The sequence below is a fragment of the Lagopus muta genome, chromosome 14 (assembly GCF_023343835.1).
Source record: "Lagopus muta isolate bLagMut1 chromosome 14, bLagMut1 primary, whole genome shotgun sequence".
Classification (NCBI taxonomy): domain Eukaryota; kingdom Metazoa; phylum Chordata; class Aves; order Galliformes; family Phasianidae; genus Lagopus; species Lagopus muta.
In genome coordinates this window covers 15,429,197-15,447,992 of record NC_064446.1, presented here as the reverse complement: position 1 = coordinate 15,447,992, position 18,796 = coordinate 15,429,197, and the positions used below count along the sequence as shown (strand labels likewise).

Genomic DNA, 18,796 nt, shown 5'->3' with positions numbered 1-18,796 from the left:
CATTACTTCTCTTGTTTTTCTGGTAGAAAGCTGTAAACCTGCTGTAGTTGACCCAGTGCTCCCTTGTGCTGCATATAATAATACAGCCCTGAAAACACACTTTTCCCATCCCCTCTTAAGGGGAAGTCATGACTTTATGTGGTGGTTCTTGTGGTCAGACATCAGGATGTGCCAAGGAGCACTCAGTATCCAGCAGGAATTTTCTTGTTTGCATTGCTGAACTACAAGAGAGAGTGCCAGGAGCCAGGATGTGTGCAGCCCACGTCCTCACACACTTGTGGACAGAGAAACCCAGTGCCCTCCTTGCTGGAAACAGCAACTGTCTCTTCTAAAAGAACTTGCTTTTCAGGACAGCCCAAAGAGATGCATCTCTGTTAGCTGGTGGCAGTCTTCTGCAATGGACATCATCTTTTGCTGATATCATGCAAAAACTTGAGAACTGTGAGCGGGGGAAGAGCGGTGTGGGTGCTCACCAACATCCTGAGCCCTAGCGTGAAGTGGGGCCCTGTCATCCTCCAAGGACACAGCGGGGCTGAAATTGCATGTTCTGTCTGAAAAGTGCCACCAGGAACCAACCCATCTGTGGTCACTAAAAATCACATGGCATTTCTTTGTGAGGATGCAGAAGTGTCGTATCTGATGGCTTGGCTGGGGTTCAGCACTGGTAATTGGTTTTTCCTTCCTAAATTTCCCTTGCAGTTCTGTTGGAGTAGCCACTTCCTTCCACTTCTGCCCCAGAACTGCAGCATAGCACCGCTGTAAGCTGTTAAACATCTGCTGGGTTTCATGGTTAGCAGTATTTGAATTTCATGGGCAGATAAAGTCATCCCTCTACTTCTTCCCACCAAGATTTGTTTGAGGACTAATTAACAGCCCGCATCGACCTCTGGGGCAGCCTTCACCATCTCAGAATTTTGTTTGGGAATCGATTTGCTTCTACCTGGTGCAGCAGATGTTCTGAAATCCTGGAGCTAAAGGAACTGTGGGACAAGGAGCAGGATTGGATGCAGAGCGGGTCAGGGAGTGCCCACTCTGTACGCCCAGGCTGTTCCACACAGATGAGTCCGTCCCGGCACCACTGTGCTCACCAGGGCTGGGATGGATCGATGTGTGCCTACTTGTGGCTCAGACAAGGTCACTGAGGGCTCTGGCTGGGTATGATCCTTTGTTGCCCTGTCATTGGAGCAGCCTCATTGTTTTGTTTGAGTTTTGGGTGCAGTTTCTGACAACTGCTGCTTGCCATCTGCTGGAAGAGGAATCCAGGGTGTACGTCATTCCCTTTGCTTTATTCCTGAGGTGTGATCGCCCCTGCTGCTGGTGCCATCCCAGTGAGCCCTGGATGTGCTGACAATGCCATCATGCTGCTGTGGGTTGTCCCCAGCACAGGCTGCTGTGTCCCTGTCTCTGTAGGTATTTATGTGCACTGCAACACAAAAGGATCTTCCCGATGATTTAATTTGAAGCACCCCCAGCTGTTACACCAAAATAGACACAACAGTATGTCCGTGGCCATATATCTCTGTGCAGTAAGATTACCATCTTGGCTACCAGACAAGAAAACTCAATCAAAGGAACTTACAGCTGGCAAAGGCTTCCAACCTTAATGTGCCATTAAAGTGAGGAAGAGGGACTCCATCAAATGACATTGCGTCTCCTCCTTGTAGTAAATCTCTCTCCGTGACTGCAGGAGCGAGTGTGTGCACTTTAAAAGCCAGCACATGATATATTAACTCCTCCAAAAGCTGGCAGCCACCTTCACAAGCAGTTCCGGGCTGAAATTAGGAATAAGGGGATGTATTTGAATAGAGTGAGTTGAGCTGTTTGTATTCCATGTCAGCACCTGGAGATGTGAGTATGGATGGATGTGGCAAGTAGGTGGATGCCAAGTCCCAGCCCTGGTGGCAGCCATGTGCCACCACCTGCTCCACCAGCAGCATATCACTGCTGGGAGACTGCATATCACTGCCCAGCATCCACCCCTGGGCATACTAATGCTTGGCAATCCAACTTCTGGTCCTCAGATACTAGCAGCATTTCTTTTCTGTTCATTTTGAACGTGAAAGTGCAGCACAGCAGAGCCCTGGTGGAACCCTACAGCATCCTGGTGGTTTGTGTTCCGTGTGCAGGGAGGTTTGTGGCCAGGCTGCTGCTGCACCCCGCTGCCCTGCCAGAGCAGTCCCTGCATAATGCTGAAATGCTGTGCTACAGTAATAGTTCACCTAAAATGCCTCATTATTGCAGTTTAAATGGTCATTAGCAGCTGGAGGAGACTGATTTCTTACGGGTTATGGTTGAAGCAATTACCTGACATTCTGAGCCATTAAAAAACAGTTAATGAACAGAGGGGGAGAATGTGCTGATGTGGAAATTGGTGATGTTCTGGAGGTGGGTTGCTTTTCGTCTGTAGGAAACCAGGTTTGGGGTTCATCTGTTTTGCTGTCTGTGAGATTCAAGTAACGGAAGTGTAAGGTAAGTTAGGGAAATGGTTAAAGCTTTCATCTGGTGCACATCTGGTAAGTCTAGTCACTGAACCAATTCTCAAACCTTATTTTGTGAATATATAGAGCATATTTGCTCTGTATATGGCGAATTTCATTTTTCTTTCCTATTTTTTTTTTAAATGGAGCTAATTAAAGTCTGTATAGCTTCCAGAAGAGTAAGGGATCGTAACCTGGAGCATTGGCTGCTGCTTATGTACTCCGTTCACTCCCAAACCTTAACACCTGTAGGCTGTCATTAACAATGGCATAGGAATGGAGTAGGGTAGGGAACAGGATGAAATAAAGATGGAAATTTCTCAGGATAAATCAGCTTTCAATCTCTGGGCATCCCACTGGCCGTGGTGTTGCCAGAAGAGCTGTCAGAGTCTTGTATTTGTGGTAGGTGAAAGGCATCAGGGCTTGTCACAGAGAGCACAAGCAGGTTAGGTGAGGAGGTGCCTGGTGAGCCCTGGGTTCCTTCTGATGGGGATTTTGGTGCCCACCCTCACTGGTGTGTAGGACTCGGGCAATGTAGCCCGAGCAATGCGTGTTACTGAGCATCCATGGCTTGGGGGCGGGTGCTGTCGCCCTGAGGGCATCACTCCTTTAGTGAAGCTGTGTCTCGTGGTCCCGTTGTGCCCTCACCACCAGCCCTGTCCTTCTCCCCACAGTGCTCCATGCCCGCCTGCGTCACCGCATTCCACGTCACCTGCGCCTTTGACCACAACCTCGACATGCGGACTATTTTAGCAGACAATGATGAAGTGAAGTTCAAGTCCTTCTGCCTGGAGCACAGCACCGGTGCCACCAAACTACCTGAGGAGACACGGACAGAGCCTGATCAAGCCCAGCTGGACCTGGAGAAGGTGACGCTGCGGAAGCAAAAGCTCCAGCAGCTGGAGGAGGACTTCTATGAACTCGTGAAGCCTTCCGAGGTGGCAGAGAACCTTGATTTAAGCGAGTCGCTGGTGGATTTTGTCTATCAGTACTGGAAGCTGAAGAGGAAAGCAAACTCCAACAAACCGCTGCTGACACCAAAAACGGATGAAGTGGACAACTTGGCTCAGCAGGAGCAGGATGTTCTCTACCGGCGCTTGAAGCTTTTCACACACCTCAGGCAAGACCTGGAGAGGGTGAGTGTGGCTTTCCCTGTAATGGCAAACCCATGTGCTCCGTCAGGGCTGTTGTTGCTGGAGGGACGTGGTTGGGTATCCCTGTACAGAGCACTGTGCTGAGCTGTCCCAGGAGGTTCTCACCTGGCCAGAGTGGATTTGGGATGATGGCAGCTCCCAGCAGCTTTCCAGGCAATATTTAGAAGTGAACCCAGGGTTGAGGTCTGCAAATGTGCCAGTCCCATTTCCTGGGTATCCTGATGTGGTCCTCCCCATTTTTCCTCCTTTTCTTCTTGGCTCTTTTTGCTTTAAAGCCTTTACCAAGAGCTGACTGTTTAAATTAGCTGTACAAAAAGCTGTATGGTTCCCAGGCTTTCTTCCCAGCATCTCAGCTTGGCTGGGGGAAGCAGTGCGGGTGGTGTTTTACTGTCTAAGTGTGTGTAAATACCAGCAGTCTCTAAGCAGAGTGCAAGTGATGCTTTCTTCCAGGAGTATAAAATTGCAGAGAGGAGATATTGCCAAACACTTTGATATACTGCTTGCCAGAGGCAGTTGTTTTCCTCATAAAGAAATTTCAGTTTGATGTTTTCTTCCATCCAGAACAAAAAAAGAGAATGTAGTAAAATATGAAAAAGCAAGCTATGTGCTGTATATTTACAGCCAGGAGATGGGGGGAGTGGGGGGAAGACAAGAAAAAAAGAAAGAACTTTTCTCTCCTGTACACCTGAGTGCTCCCAAACCGTCCCCAGGCAGCAGTGAGGCCCCAGGCTACTTGCTGTATCCACGTGTGGGTTCATAGCTCAGCTAACCCCACTGAAAGCATCCATGCATCCTGGGGGAGCACTGCATGGCTGCAGCCCTGGTAACAGAGCTGAGCTGCCCCCAATTATGCTGCACACAGTGGCACTGAGCTGTGGCACTGAGTTGGCACTGGAGCTGTCTGCAGCTGCACGCCCATGAGGAACAACTGTGATGGCAATGGTTTGCATGAGAGCTGCAAGCAGTGGGGGATGCATCCTGCCCCCGATGGATGTGCTGGTAGGGGTTTGTCCTGGGGGGGCTGGAGAAGGGAGCATTAAGTGCACTTTGCTAGGGAAAAGCTTATTTCTTTTGCTTGGTTGTTTGCACTTAGAGCTTCCCTCTCGGTTGGTAAAATGTCATGAGCTGTAGTACAAAACAAAGTGGGACTGCAGGTACCTGTGGGGCAAACGTAAATCAGTGTGTGGAGGGGAAGGTGCTGGCCAGCTGTGGGTCAGGACAGCCAACCTGCACGTGGTTACTGGCACAGTCTGATGTCAGCTGGGTGTTCTGCTGCATTTCTATATGATCAGCACCTGCTGTAGGGCAGTGGGCAGTTCTGCATGGCTCATGCAGGCAGCACAGCTATGCTGCTGCCCCACACTGCTGGGCCTGGCTCTGCCCTCCTTGCCAGCCTCCATGCTGGATGCAAAAGAAGAATTCATGGATAAAAGTGGAAATAGTTCTCTAATAGCCCCACAACTTCTGGTGCAAGTCCTGGTGTGAGGGAGCCCATGATAGGAGGAGATGCCCTAGACCCCAACTGCATTACAGTGCTGCTCCCGCAGCATCCCAACCTCTGAGACATGGAATCCTTTAGAAACATTAACTGTATCATTAGGCCTGTGAGCAATTGATGGGAGATTACAACAGTTTATGCATCCACACTGTTGCTGCGTGATTTCTGGTAAGGTACCTGGGGATCTCTTGGCTCTATTCCCTTTTGGTGAGTATTGCTCTCTTTATGCACTGACGTTCAGCAGCAGCACAGGTTGAACAACGCACTGCAGGTTAATCCTGACTGCTCAGGGCCGGTGCCCTGGCCCTGTTTTCCTGCCTAAGAGCTGTGTTAGAAAGCATGGGTGCAGGAGTGTGAATCCTGCTTGTGAGCTCAGCCTGTGAAGGAGAGGTTACAGACTAACATGGGTGTTTGTGTACAACCTGGGTGAGGCTGGGATAAGGGGATGGATGCCGGGCACAGAGCTGTCCCCAGGCAGCAGAGCAGTGATGCAGCTTGGGGACTCATTTCCAGCCCTGCTAAACCAGATGCTGTTTCTTGTGTTTCCGTAGGTTAGAAATCTCTGTTACATGGTGACAAGACGGGAGAAAATGAAACACACCATTTGTAAACTCCAGGAGCAGATCTTCCACCTGCAGATGATTCTCATTGAGAAAGATCTTTACCCAGGTCAGTACTGCTTGCAGGAGCTGTTCAGTGCCCTCCTCTGAAACTCAGTCCTCCAGCCGAGGAAGGCAGAGCCACCCCTGCCCTGCTGGGTGCTTCCAGCACAGTTCCTATGTTGATTCATCAAACACTTAGAGCTTTGTTCTCAAGCATGCAATAATGCCTTACCGTGGGTGACTGAGGTGCCAGCAGTCCTTGCTGTCACACATCCCTCCCAACCCTCACTCAGATGAATGCTGTTAGGTGCTGGTGCTAAAAAACAGAATCCCAGGGTTCACATGAAGGTGCTGCTGCAGGAACACTTGGTTCTGTTCCTTGTTTTGAAAGCACGGTGCTGCTCCTCAGCACTGCCTGGCTCTATGAAACAGCTCTGGGGTCTGTTTGGTTTCCTCTGGTTGTGTCAGAAGTTGAGCTGTGGATGGGATGGCTTTTACCTCCTTCAGCTCTGCGGCCTGTAGTTTTTCCTGCTCCTCATTCTGGTTAGTGGGAATGACACACGTACTTCCTGCAAAGCCTCTGGCACCTCTTCATTAAGAAATACTGAAATAAAGTTGCTTTCCTTCTGTCTTTTTTTTTTTCTTTTCTTTTTTTCCCCTTTTGTGCCCAAACCCACAGCCCTGCATCCCTCCTCCTTTTTTCAGTGGCAGCACAGGACCAAGCTCTGTGGCTGCAGAACAGTTTTTCCAGAAGCAGCATCTGGAGCTTTGGCAAACACATCCGACTCTTGTTGTGTTTGTGGCTTTGGAGTTGCATTTGAAGCCATCACATGTTTGGGGTTTCTTCAGGAACTGTCTGGGCTGAGCTTTCCTTTACAAAAGTTTCCTTTGACTGAAGTTTTGGAGGCCAAGACGTGTGCGTGTTGAGACGTGTGGGGCTTGGATCCTCTGCAGATTGCCCTGCGTGGCCAGAGCTGGGCAGCACAGGGCCCAGGGTGTGCAATGAGGATGTGGGCTGATGGCAGGGGCAGGTTGCTGCTCCCCTGATTAACAGGTTTCACTGGAAGGGCTGCTTCAGGAGCACAGCCTGCTGTCACGTTGGCTGTTTGGGGAAGGTGGCTGAACCCAGTTCTTCAGCTGGATCCTTTTCCAGGAAGGCTTTTGACAGGGTGGGAATTCGCCTTCCTGCACAGGACTGAATGGAGCTGGAGCACCAGAGCATGGGGTGAGAGATCCCAGTGGGGTTAGGGGTGCAGTGGGGGGAACTGGAATACCTGTGAGTGTTTAGCCTGCCCTGAGGACTGTAGTTATGGGGTGATTCTTACAGCAGATGCAGGCTTTGTAATTGCATTTTGATGCAAGTGGTATTCTCATGTAGCCCCAAACACATCACATTTACCCGTGAGCTTTATGCTGCTGAGCCAAGCTGCTGTTCACCTGCTGCGTGCCTCCCTGGTGCCTCCCTTTCCGTGGGTCAAAGAGCATTTTGGTGTTTTATTTTCTGTTGGCAGCACAGCTCCCCACTGTGGGGTAGCACATCCCACCCCTCAGGCCATCCTTCCTCCAACCCTACACACTGCTCCCATCCTCAGTGCCCACATCCCACCTGTGCCACCCTCATCCTGCACAATGCTCTCAGCACCCACGTTTTGCTGGGCCTCCTCACTTCAGGTGACTTAGAGCTAAAGATCCTCAGCAGCTCACAGCACCAAACCTATGGATACCATGCTGCTGTGTTCTGCACTGTTAGTGACTGGAGAGTGGTTTGGTGGCTGAGTGAGTTGCAGTCAATGGGGAATGGTCCCTGTAGCAATCCCTCTGTGCTGCTCCTGACTGGATTGCTCTGCATGCCTGCAGTTTCTCAGAAAAGGAAGAAAATCTGCATTGTTTTGCCCGGACAAAGCTGGTTTTTAACTGCTTTCATTGTAGCTATAACCAAAGTCTTTGGGGCTTATCCCAGAGATGGTTTTAGCTCAGGTTGCTTTTGGAATGGCTCCCATATGAAGCGCCATTCTTGAGGGGTTTATTTTTTCTCACTGATAAATGATGATTTCAGCAGGAGATTTTTAATAAAATCAGTGAGAACTGCCCATGTAAGATGAACCCATCTCTCTCTCCCTTATTTTTATTGCATGAAGCGGATAGAAAACGCTGTCTGGCTTTGAAACATGGTTGCTATTTTGACAGGTCCCTCTTCAAAAAGTAATGTTCACGTTTTTCTTTAGATCCATTGTGCTGTCCAAACAAAGATATGTTTTCATTTTGCAAGCAGAGTGAAAAATGTGTCTGTTCCTCTTGTTATTTGGCAGGAATGCAGCAAATACCCATTTTGCTTTTGCTTTTCTTTCTTGTGGTGAGCGCTGTGCTTGTGAGGGGTTCTGGCAACCCTGGGAGTGTAAATCCCCTGTGCATGCAGGTGCTGTGCAGATGCCCTCCTCTGCTTGCCCCATGCATTTCAAGCCCAGCTGGAAGGAGAGGGGCTGTTCTCTGGGATGCCCCCATCCAACACAGCAAATTGATGCACTTGCATCAGGAGCAGTGTCTGGTTCTTAACATTACTGCTTTGGTAGCTGCTTGGCTTGTGCAGGTCTGAGCTGTTGGCCAGGCTGACAGCCTGCATGGCTCACCTCCATCAGCTGCCCAAACGCTGGTGTAAGAGCAGTGTCCTTCCCCCTTCAAAAGTCAATATGGATGTTTTAGCACGGAATTCTCTGGGCCTGAGAGAGTAACTAAAAACCTTTGGAGTATTGCGCTTGGCAATACAAGTTGTACTTTTATAGGGTATGTATTTGTCCTGTTTACCCAAGAGGAATAAATCCAGTAGAAATTCAAAACCATTTAGGAAACATTGATTTTTAGCTGAACGGCTGCATAGCTTGCAGTTACATTCCTGGCTTTCCATAGGCTGTGTTGCTCATCTTTCCTCCTCCGTTTAGCTGTGTTCAATACACCGGTTTTATAGCTTTGTTTTTTTCCACCACTGCCTGGTATGAGTGTAAACAGTTACCACAGCTGAAAGGTAAAATCACACCAAGGTTTGCTGTAAAATGCTGCCAATGCTACATGCTTTGCAGTTCAGTCTGTCCTGCAGCTGTGTCCACAGCTAGCCTGGGCCGTGCACAGGCAGTTTCCATGATGTGCCCAGCAGGTTCAGAGGGTGCCTGGTCTCCTGGAGGGCTTCAGAACAGTTTGTGTGCATTCCTGCTCTCCTGGATGGTTTCTGAATGGAGTTTGGGGTTATTTCTCATCTCCTGGTGAGTTTCATAGTGAGGTTTGGGCTTGTTCCTGATCTCTGTGAATCTTCCAGAGCAGATGTTTCTCATCTTCTGGAAGGTTTCAGAGCAAAGTTTGGGGGTGTCCCTCTTGTTTCTCCCTACAGCCCCCAAATCCATTCCAGAAGGGTGCCCTGGTGGCTGCAAAATTTCTAGTGAGCCTGCTGCCTTCAGTGGCACCGCTTCTGCGGCCATGCCAAGCTCACAGCCACAGCCCAAACCTCTTTTATGTAGCCTACAGGATTCACGTTTCCTTAACCTATAGAGATGTGAGCCTACTTTTGGCTAAGAAGTAGCACAGCCTTCGTCCCTACAGTGTGTGCCCTGTGGAGCTGGCTCATCCTGGTGCCTCGTCTCACACGCAGTTTTCCTTTTTCTTTAAAAAATGCCAGAACAAACTGGGAAGAAGACAAAGGGTAAGAAAAGTGATCCGAGAAGGAAAGGAAGAGATGGTAGAAAAAATAGCCCTGAGAAGAAAGAAAAAAGGAAATCAGTCAACGAAACTGTGTTGGGACAACTGGGTAAGTCTGATTTTATGGGCACAGAGCTTCTCGTGGGCTGGCAGCTCTCCAGAGGCTCCTGCTTTTGGAGAGCAGTGTTGAGGAGCGCGGTGCAGCCCCCAGCCCATCCCATGTGGGATCAGCCCCAGCATGCCATGGCCACAGCGCTGCAGCAGAGACCTCACCCTGCTGGGTCCAGGCTGTAAAACAGCCTCGGGGTTGCACAGTGTGCAAGAATAGCTGCAATTGCACTCAGTGATAAAATCAGACTTACCCACTTCAAAGCAGGGCAGATCCTGTACATCTTCTGTGCCATTTTGCTTGCATGTACCTCCAGCACCATCAGTGCCATTCCAGCAGATGCTTCTCCCACCTCCTGCTCTGCTCCATCAGCTGCATCCCCAACCAGCAGAGCAGGGGGAGTTTTCTGGGGCAAGCTGTCATATTGAATGGGGGCCTACAGGGTTGTGGAAAGAAACTGCCTTTCAGTCAGTCTGGAAAACCAGGCAGCAGAGAAGAGGAATGAAGTCTTGCAGAGCTTCACCAGGGTCTTGCAGTGTGCTGGATTTTACAAATTGCTTGAGGCATCGCTTGGGGCTGCCGTGATGGGGGAGGAACCTTGGGGTGCCCTGAGCTCATCATCCCTGAGCTGATGGAGATTGTTCTGTAGAAGGACCATAGGGGAACTTCCTTGGGGTGACAGTTCCTAGGCTGGGCTTGTTGCAGCTTCATAGCAGCAGTTAACTCCTGGGGTGCTTACCCATGCAGTCATGCATCATCTGGGGGGATGTGTTCACCATGCTGTGAGTCAGAGTACCACCACTCCATCTCTGCATTGCTACTTTGGCAGGCAAGCACTCACAGCAAAAATCAGATCTCATCTTTCCCCCGGCCCTGAAGGAAGCTGTGATGTCAGACCGATGGGTTTCTGTTGCAGGGATTGAAGCTGGTTGTGCCTGTGTGCCTTTGGCATTGCTTCTCGGTCTGCTGATTTGGCACATCCCAGCCCATCATGCTCACTCTTGCTCTCAGACAGAATTATTAGGATGCTTTTCAGCTTTTTCCATTCCAGCCTGTCATCTCTGCTGCCGCTCTTTGATTCTCATGCTTCCAAGTGCTCGGTGAGAGCTCCCAGACCCTCCTCCCATCTCACCCAAGCCGTGCTGCGTTAGGGTTCACTGCCTGTTCAGGAGTGCGCTGGGAACTGGGTTAGCGCAGTGCTGTGGGCAGTGGGGCAGCAGTGGGGGTCAGACAGGATGCATCCCTGGGCAGGACTGTGCAGCAGCTCCTGGGAGGGGATGCTGATCCCTCCTTGTCCTGCTGCCCCTGCACTGCACTGTGGGTCCAGGCTGCTTTTCAGTGCTGCAGGAAGATGCTCTGCTCAGATCTGTATGTGGTGTGACCCGAGGGTCAAATTAACACAGCAGCAAGCCCCCTCCTGGTTCCTCACGAGGCACGCTGAGTCGTTTTGAGTTTATCCAGCATCAGGGAGTTTTGCTGAGCTCTGTGTGTTCTTATTCAAAGGGAAGAGCTGCTTCTGGTTCCTGAGCCAGTTCTCCACCTTTGTTTTCCCAGGCTTGTCGACTTCCTTCCCCATCGACGGGACCTTCTTCAACAGCTGGCTGGCGCAGTCGGTGCAGATCACGGCTGAGAACATGGCCATGAGTGAGTGGTCCCTGAACAACGCGCACCATGAGGACAGCACGCCCGGCCTGTCCGAGGAGCTGCTCCAGGACGAGGAGACGCTGCTCAGCTTCATGATGGACCACTCCCTGAGGTCCCCCTTCAAACAGAGCGAGGCCGCCAAGAAGGTGAAAAGCAAAACGAGAACGAACACTAAGAAAAAGCTGCCCAGGAGCGGCCTGACCGCCGTCTTCAGGAGCCAGCAGGAGGGCTCGGAGCGGTGGACTAACCACACCAGCGACCTGTCAGACGATGCTGCCAAGCCCTGCGCCCAGGAATCGCGGCCCGGCAGGTCGGAGAAAGGGGCGGCGAGGCCCGCGGACCGCAGGGGATCAGGAGAGGCAAAAAGGGCGGCGAGGAAGGGGCCCGGCCCCAAAGGCAGCGACCCGCCGGCCCCGAGGGGCTGCGCCGGAGAGGAGGAGGCAGTGGTGGCGGCCAACGGCGCTCGGCCCGAGTCCAACCCCACGGCTCAAGTGCCTGACCCCGTAGGTAGCCCGAAAACCGTCGTGCGGTTCAAATTACCAAAGGAGAGCCGAGGGACTCGGCGTTCGCAGCCCCCCAAGACCGATGGCCCCGGAGGGCCCCCCCTGCACCGCTTCGAGGCCGAGACGGACGGCTACTTCTCCGACGCCGAGATGAGCGACTCGGATGGGGAGCCGCGGGGCGGCCGGGTGCAGCGGGGCCAGCTGGAGCCGGGCGGCGAGGAGATCGTACGGATGAGCATCCTGGCTTCCTAACGGCACGCGGCCACCCCGCTCCTCCCGTCACAACTGCCATGGCCAATTTCTGCCTAGTATCACAGCGAGAGGGGGATTTTTAATCTGTATATATAGTTGGAAATTCGGCACCGTTGTCTTTCTCTTCTCTTTTTGCCTGAGATACAGCTTCAGCTTCACCGACGTAGATTGCCGTGACAGTAGTTGTCCCCTCCGGCTGCCCCGCTCCCTGCGGAGGTGGCCACGCGATGGGCATTATTCCAGAGGGGCAGATCTCCCTCCTTGGGCTGTATCGGGGTAAAGGCAGGGGCCGGGAGCTGAGCAGGGAAGCCAGCCATGGGCACGTGCATTGACAAGGGAGGAAAGTACACGATGCTAACATAAATAACGACAAAAGCACAACGAGTTTGGTGGGGGGGAAGCGCTCGGGGCGGGAGAGAGCCACGTTACGTTTGTGTTTGTAGAAAAACCTCAGTCATTGCTTTTTTTTCCCTTCTGATTGGAAACCATCCCAGGTTGTTCCTGTCCCCGAGGCGGCACCTCGGCCACGGCCCCCAGAAGCAGTTTGCTCGGGTTCATGGGTTAGCGCTCAGCAAGCTGGAATGGAGGCGTGGGGAAGGACAGAGAGGGAAAAGTCTTTTAGGAGCACTGGGGGGACTGGGCAGCCTGCACCCACCCGAGCCTCCCCTGCACAGCAGCGTGCTCAGCCCCAGGCACTGCAGCCAGGGGGAAGGAGCACACTCAGCCCTCTGATTTTCCAACAAAACGCTACAATGGAAATGGTGAATTTATTCCTCCCTGTCCTTTATCCTGGTTTTTTTGTTTTGTTTTGTTTTGTTTTTATATTTTTATTTTATTCCTTAAATCCTGGTTACGAGCTGTTGACTCCTTGTGGGAGGGTGATTCACAGAAGCTGACATTATAAATATGACAATAATTTAATGCATAAAATGTCCCCAATAAGCCTTAAATGTTGTTCAAAGCCCATGTTACCGACGAGTCAGGCGAATTTCCGTGTTTGCACTTAATTGCACCATTACTTCAGTTTTGGCTTCAAAGGTCACAGTGAAGTCGCGCTACGTGTTTTATTGGAGTGACCCCAGTGTGAGCTCAGGGAACAAAAAAAAAAAAAAAAAAGGAATTCACTGAAACTTTTGTTGTTGTTGTTTTTTAAAAATAATAATAAAAAATGTTTAAAAAAGAAAAAAAAAAAAAAAAAAAGAAACTTAACTAACCTGGGACACTTCTGCAACTGGTTAAACCCATCACTTCAAACAGAAAACCTTACTACAGTTGTCCAACAGAACAGTCAAATCTTTTTTGTGGATGCCAAAGAATACGTTGACAGTCGAGCAGCACAGCCAGAAACTGGAAACTTGTCACTAGGAACAATTGGGAGTTATTTAGCAACCAAGGACTAAAGACACACTCATGCACACTGCTGCGGCGTTAGGTTCCAAGCTTGCTGAAGGGGTGCTGAGCCCACGCCCCTCCGTTTTGATTTCCAGTGCTTTTTGCTCATTTCACTGTGAGCTTTCTTCTGATACTCTGAGACTCCTTTAACCGACTGTCCCGGTGTTTTAGAGTAGATGAGCTTTATCAGCCTTCAGAGAGTCCTTACTAGCGGTCAGATGGCAGCCCGGCTGACCCCAGGCAGCATGCAGCCCCGGGTGCCCCCCGAGCTGGGATGGAGCACCCAGAGCACGGCTGCACCGCGGGGAGCAGAACCACGGATCGGCCAAACGGGAACCACCTCCCATAGCAACTCATCCACCGAGGTTGGAGGTGAAAATCTGCTCATTAATTAAGGCTCGGTATGTTCAGATAATGTTAAATACAGTAAATAGGACTTAGTTTATCTTATCAGGCTTGCTAGCTTTAGCTACAGTATCCTAGTATAAGAGTCATACCAATAATCAATATGCTGCCTTTTAATGAATCTTGCTTCCGTGTGCTTCACTCAGTTATGGTTAAACAAAAGCAATCCACAACTTTTCACTGTACACAGCTCCACTCATCGGCTTCTGCACTCCTCGTCTTCTCAGTACAGGAAAGCAAACGGGGGGACCCTGTGGAACAGCCCCAGCACGGCCGCATGGTTCGGCACTGGGTCGGGAGGAGCCGGGGGGCTGTGTGATGAGAGCGATGCACAAAGGGCCGTATTTTTTTTTTGGATGATGCTGTAAAATGTATTTTGAGATGAAACAGAATCTAAGGGGTTTATTTTGCTAGAGAAAAATATTGTCTTTTCAGATGTATAAACCGCAGTTTGCACTGTAAGAGCGCCCGTCGCCTCGGCAGCGGGGCAGCCCCATCCAGCAGCCCCGGCACCAGCACAGTGCTGGCTCAGCCCCGCTCACAGCCCCGCTCCCCAAACCCAAACCCATCCATCCTTCGCCCCTCTGGCCGTGCCTGGGGCTGTTGGTTCCTCCGGGTCGCCCCGTTTGCTCCATCCGCACACAGCCCAGACTCACCCCACGTCAGTCACAGGAAACGATATGAATGTCGCAGGAGGAGGAAACCCTTCTGTTTTCTTTGTTTCAAAGAACGTGATGTGCCATTTGTTAATAGAAAAGAGAAATATTGAAAATATATTGAAAAGAGCAATTTTAAATTATTTTTGGCTTATGTTGCAATATTTATTTTCTTGTATTAGAAATTCCTTTGTAGAGAAAAAAAAAATGTATTTTTCATTAATGCAAAAACCTATTTCTCCTTTTTGTACATTTTCCATGTTAGTTAATCCTTAAAGCAATATAATGTTATCAGACTCGTTCTGTGTGAGACTGTATTATGCATGCTCTTTGTGTTGCCTTGGAATAGCTCTGTCTGCCATTATTTTCATCCTGTTTAGGTACAGTGTATGCTTTAATACACATTGGGACCATGGCCCATGGCTTATGAGAGAAAAACAAAACCGAAACAACAAAACGAAACCTTTGCATTCCTCAATGTGTTGGCAAATGCAGTCAATAAAGCAGTGTTTTACGTGTGCGTGCATATCGGCGTGCTCTGTGCCACTGAGTGCTGTGGGTATCTCTGCCCAAGGGGTTTGCACTGAATGTCCATCGCTGGGCATCGGAGGTGCCCCCAAGCCATGGAGACGTGGCGCGTGGGGACGTGGTTACGTGGAGGGATGGGGTTGGATGGGGGATCTGAGAGCTCTTTTCTACCCAAACGCTTCTGTTCTCTGAAACACCAATGGGATGGAGATGTCCCTGTAAATCCACAGTGATGGATGTGGAAGTGAATGAATTTCCCCTCAGCTTCCCCTGGAAGGATCGCAGTAGGATCTTCTTCACTGTGTTTAATGAAGTGCTGGTGGCACAACGTTGCTTTCTTTCCCCATTACAGCCACTGCTGTGCTGCTGTGTAACCACCTCAGATGTGACAAGAGCGCCTTTGGTATTTATTCTTCCACAGTGAATACGTCGAGGGGAGGCATTTAGTGCTCTAAAAATAGTTCCCTGGCTTTGGATTTCCATGTAGGGCTGTGAAATGATGTGTTTGCCATGATTGCAACAGATGAATAATAAAAAGCTCTAAAAAAAAACACACAAAAAACAAAAAAACAAACTTCCAACTTACCACAAAACGAGGGAAGCATCCAACGTCAGCCCAAGGATCTGGCTGTGATCTGCTGTCCCAAAGCACCCCCAGGGGCTGCTGATGTCTCACCCACCCAGGCGCTCCAACCATCTTCCCCATTCCTAAGGCAAAAGCCAGAATACTCACAAGTGGAATGAGGATGGTTTTAATGCAGCCTCAGCAAGTCCATCGCCCACCCATGGGCTTTATTCATGCAGAGAGCAGAGCAAGTGGCAGTGGAGTCCTGGGGGGACTGATTGCATTGCTGGGGGGTCGGGCTGCCCTGGGTCCCAGCTCTCTGCTGAGCATCACATGCGTGGTTCAGTGCAGGAGATGCTGCTGCACCTTCAGCTGCAATTGGGATTAAAATAATGGACCACGTGTGTATTTTAAGTGCCACTTTGTACAAAGCTGACAGTGAATGCTGGGAGAAAACACAGAGGTTAAATCACTGCTGGTGCAGCACGGTCATTAGCAGCCCTGTGATGGGATTAGAATGGTCTGATCAACAAACAGGGGGAGAAAGCCAAACAACACATCCACAGCAAAGGGCTGCTGGGCTGTGCCTGGCAGGAGGTGTGCACTGCCCTGGGAGCGGGGCACCCCACTGGGGCGACCTTGGCATGAAGGAGGTGGCACTGCCACCACGGGCAGAGCTGAAAATCTCTGTAGCATTCAGCATTTCCCCACCTGTCTGCTTCACTGGGATGAGTTGCCTGCCCACTTTCCCAAACTTGCCAGTGAAATTCCCTTCATTTGCCCATCTTGGGGCATTCAGTGTTTCTCAGGTGCAGCAGCAATGCAGAGCACACAGGTGCTGTGCGCTGTGTTCTATTCCTGCAGATTTTGCTGTCTTCTAGGCAATATTTAAGTATTGAGTGATTCCTTATTTAACTGCCCCGTCTTATCTGTGTGGCATGAATCTGCAGCTGTGACATTTCAGGGTTATTGCCTTTGCAGCATCTGTACTAACAGAAGGATGAGAAATGTCACTGTGCACATGGCAAACACACACCGAGCATTTGGGATTGTTTTACACGGAGAAAAAAAGACAAGGAATTGTTTCCCATGTGAGGAGCCCAGCAGTCACAGGGAAAAAAGTTACAGGTTGGCTCCAGGTGATGCTATCACTCCATTTCCCATGAGTTTGGCCTCGGGAAGAGGTTTTGCAGTGCAATCACCTGAAGTCTGCCCCAAAAAGGAGGGATGTCGGGATGGCAGCCATGCTGCAGTCCTGCAGATGAGGGCCCCATTTTGGGGTGCGGATGGGGTCCAATGAGCATGAGGTCCCCAGGGGCACAGATCAGGACTGCCCCCATTCCACGGCACAGCATAGTACTATTCAGTTCTGCTCTGAGTTTTGACTCATCCCTGCCTGACAGTCAGAGCGAAACTGGCCAGGGGACACAAAGCCCCAGGTGGAGGCAGCAGTGCTGGGGCTGCAGGGCTGCAGCAGGGATGTGCACTGCCCCCGTGTTGGGATGAACATAATTGGAGCAATGGCACTGCCAGGAGTTGGCTTTCCACCCTGTGATGCCATTAGATTTAATGCTGAAGGCAAACCCCAGACTTTGGCAGCCCTGACCCAGCACTGTTCTTCACCCTGCTCCTCTAATGACTGTCCCAAATTCCCTGCAGCCGACCAGGAGGGTGCTCTGCACCCACACCATCACATGCAGCAATGGCTCCAAATTACCAAACCAACCATTTCCATGGATGGAAGTGCAGGCAGCCCAAGCTAGGAGGAACTGGGGGCTTCCAAAGAGACTGAACTGCTTCAGGAAGGACCTGCCAGCACTCCACGTGCCATGGCAGTGGACACAGATGGAGCTGGAACAGCACAGTGATAGCCTGAGCCTGAGCTCTGTGCTGCAGCAGCAACCAACTGCTGCTCTGTAGTGTCTCCAAGATGGAAATTGCTCCCTGTGAATCTCCCAGTGAGGAAAGGAGCTCCCAGCATGCAGATCTTGGCTGTTCCTCAGCCTCTACCCAGAGGCAGGACCCCATCTTCATCCCCACCCATCTGTGTTCCCCCACGCTGCTGCCTCCTAATGAATGACCAAAAATCAGCAGCTCATTTTGTGTTAGATACTGAACAGACATAAGATGGTAACATCAGCTTAATTACAAAGTAATTAAGCCCTCATCTTCCTGTTATCTGCAGCTGTCAAGGACAAGCTGAGAGGATCTGCTCATCTGTAAAAGCAGTCTCTCGTCCCTGCCGGGTTCCGAGGCATCAAAATAGGGGGAATTCTGCCTGCAGTGTGAGCTTGTCATCATTAACACCCAGTTGGGCTTCATTCTGATCTCTGGTGTGGAGCAGCTCCTGGGGAATGCCAAGGTGGAGAGGCCAGATGTGTCAACCTCTCAACATGCTGCCCATCACAACACGATGACCATCTCAACATGAGGACCATCACAACATGCTGCCCATCAGCCTGAACACCTGACGAAACACTGCACTACAGTTTGAAAGATTTCACTTAGGATTGTTTCTCTCTGACAAAAACCCATCTGCCTTGGTGGATTACCACTGCCATCCCATCAGCCAAAGGGAAGAATACCTTCAGCAGAGAAGAATATCCGGTTCAATTAAAGGAAGGATTCATTTTTGCAGGTAAAAAAATGCAATACAGCCAAAGCTGGAGTGATCACACCCCTGTTCTCCTAAAGAGGGGCACCACTGAAGATGCTGAGAGAGCACAGCCCCATCCTGCCCCACACTTGCTGCTCTCTGGTCTCACCCGACCTCAGTGCTCAGCGTTCCCCATTACATCCCCAGTGCTGCAACCAGCAACTCACTGCCTCCTGCAGCAGGTGCTCTCCTGGCCTGCAGCCCGCTGGCCTTCCCATCCTGCCTGCAGCTGATGGAGCACTGAGTTCCTCATCAATGCCACCAACATAATTTTTCTTTGGCAACTTATTGACCAACATCACAGAATCATTAAAGACCTGCAAGATCCCCAAGCCCAGCTCCAGTCCATCTCCACCATAACTGCGTCCCCAGGCGCCACATTCCCATGGCTCTGGAACACCTCCATGAATGGGGACTCCCCCACTCCCCAGGCAGCCTGTGTCCATGCATTACTGCTCTTTGCAGCTCCCTAACACCCAACATGACCCTCCCTAGCCACCATGTGAGGCCATCACCTCCCATCCTATCGCTCTTACCTGCGAGCAAGTTGAGCTGGAACAAAATTCCCCTCTCCTGCTACCATCAAGTTTGACTCTCTGCTATTTGTCCTCATAGAAAATCAAGCAAACAGCTCGAAGGATGCTTCGTTCCTCGGAAAGAATTCCTCTTGC

General features: G+C 50.6%; 1 protein-coding gene across 5 annotated transcripts in view; it reads left to right on the top strand.

The window, feature by feature from the left end:
* Window positions 1-14,902, top strand: part of JADE2 (jade family PHD finger 2) — a 56,277-nt gene extending 41,375 nt beyond the window's left edge. For 4 of the 5 annotated variants that reach the window (XM_048960992.1, XM_048960993.1, XM_048960994.1 and 1 more), the window contains exons 9-12: window positions 3,152-3,613; window positions 5,681-5,798; window positions 9,396-9,524; window positions 11,079-14,902. In XM_048960992.1, coding sequence (XP_048816949.1) covers window positions 3,152-3,613; window positions 5,681-5,798; window positions 9,396-9,524; window positions 11,079-11,923 — 1,554 coding nt within the window. In that variant the 3' untranslated portion in view covers window positions 11,924-14,902. The remainder of the gene's footprint in view (window positions 1-3,151; window positions 3,614-5,680; window positions 5,799-9,395; window positions 9,525-11,078) is intronic. The other variant, XM_048960995.1, reaches the window with a different exon arrangement.
* The last annotated feature ends 3,894 nt before the right edge of the window (window positions 14,903-18,796 follow it).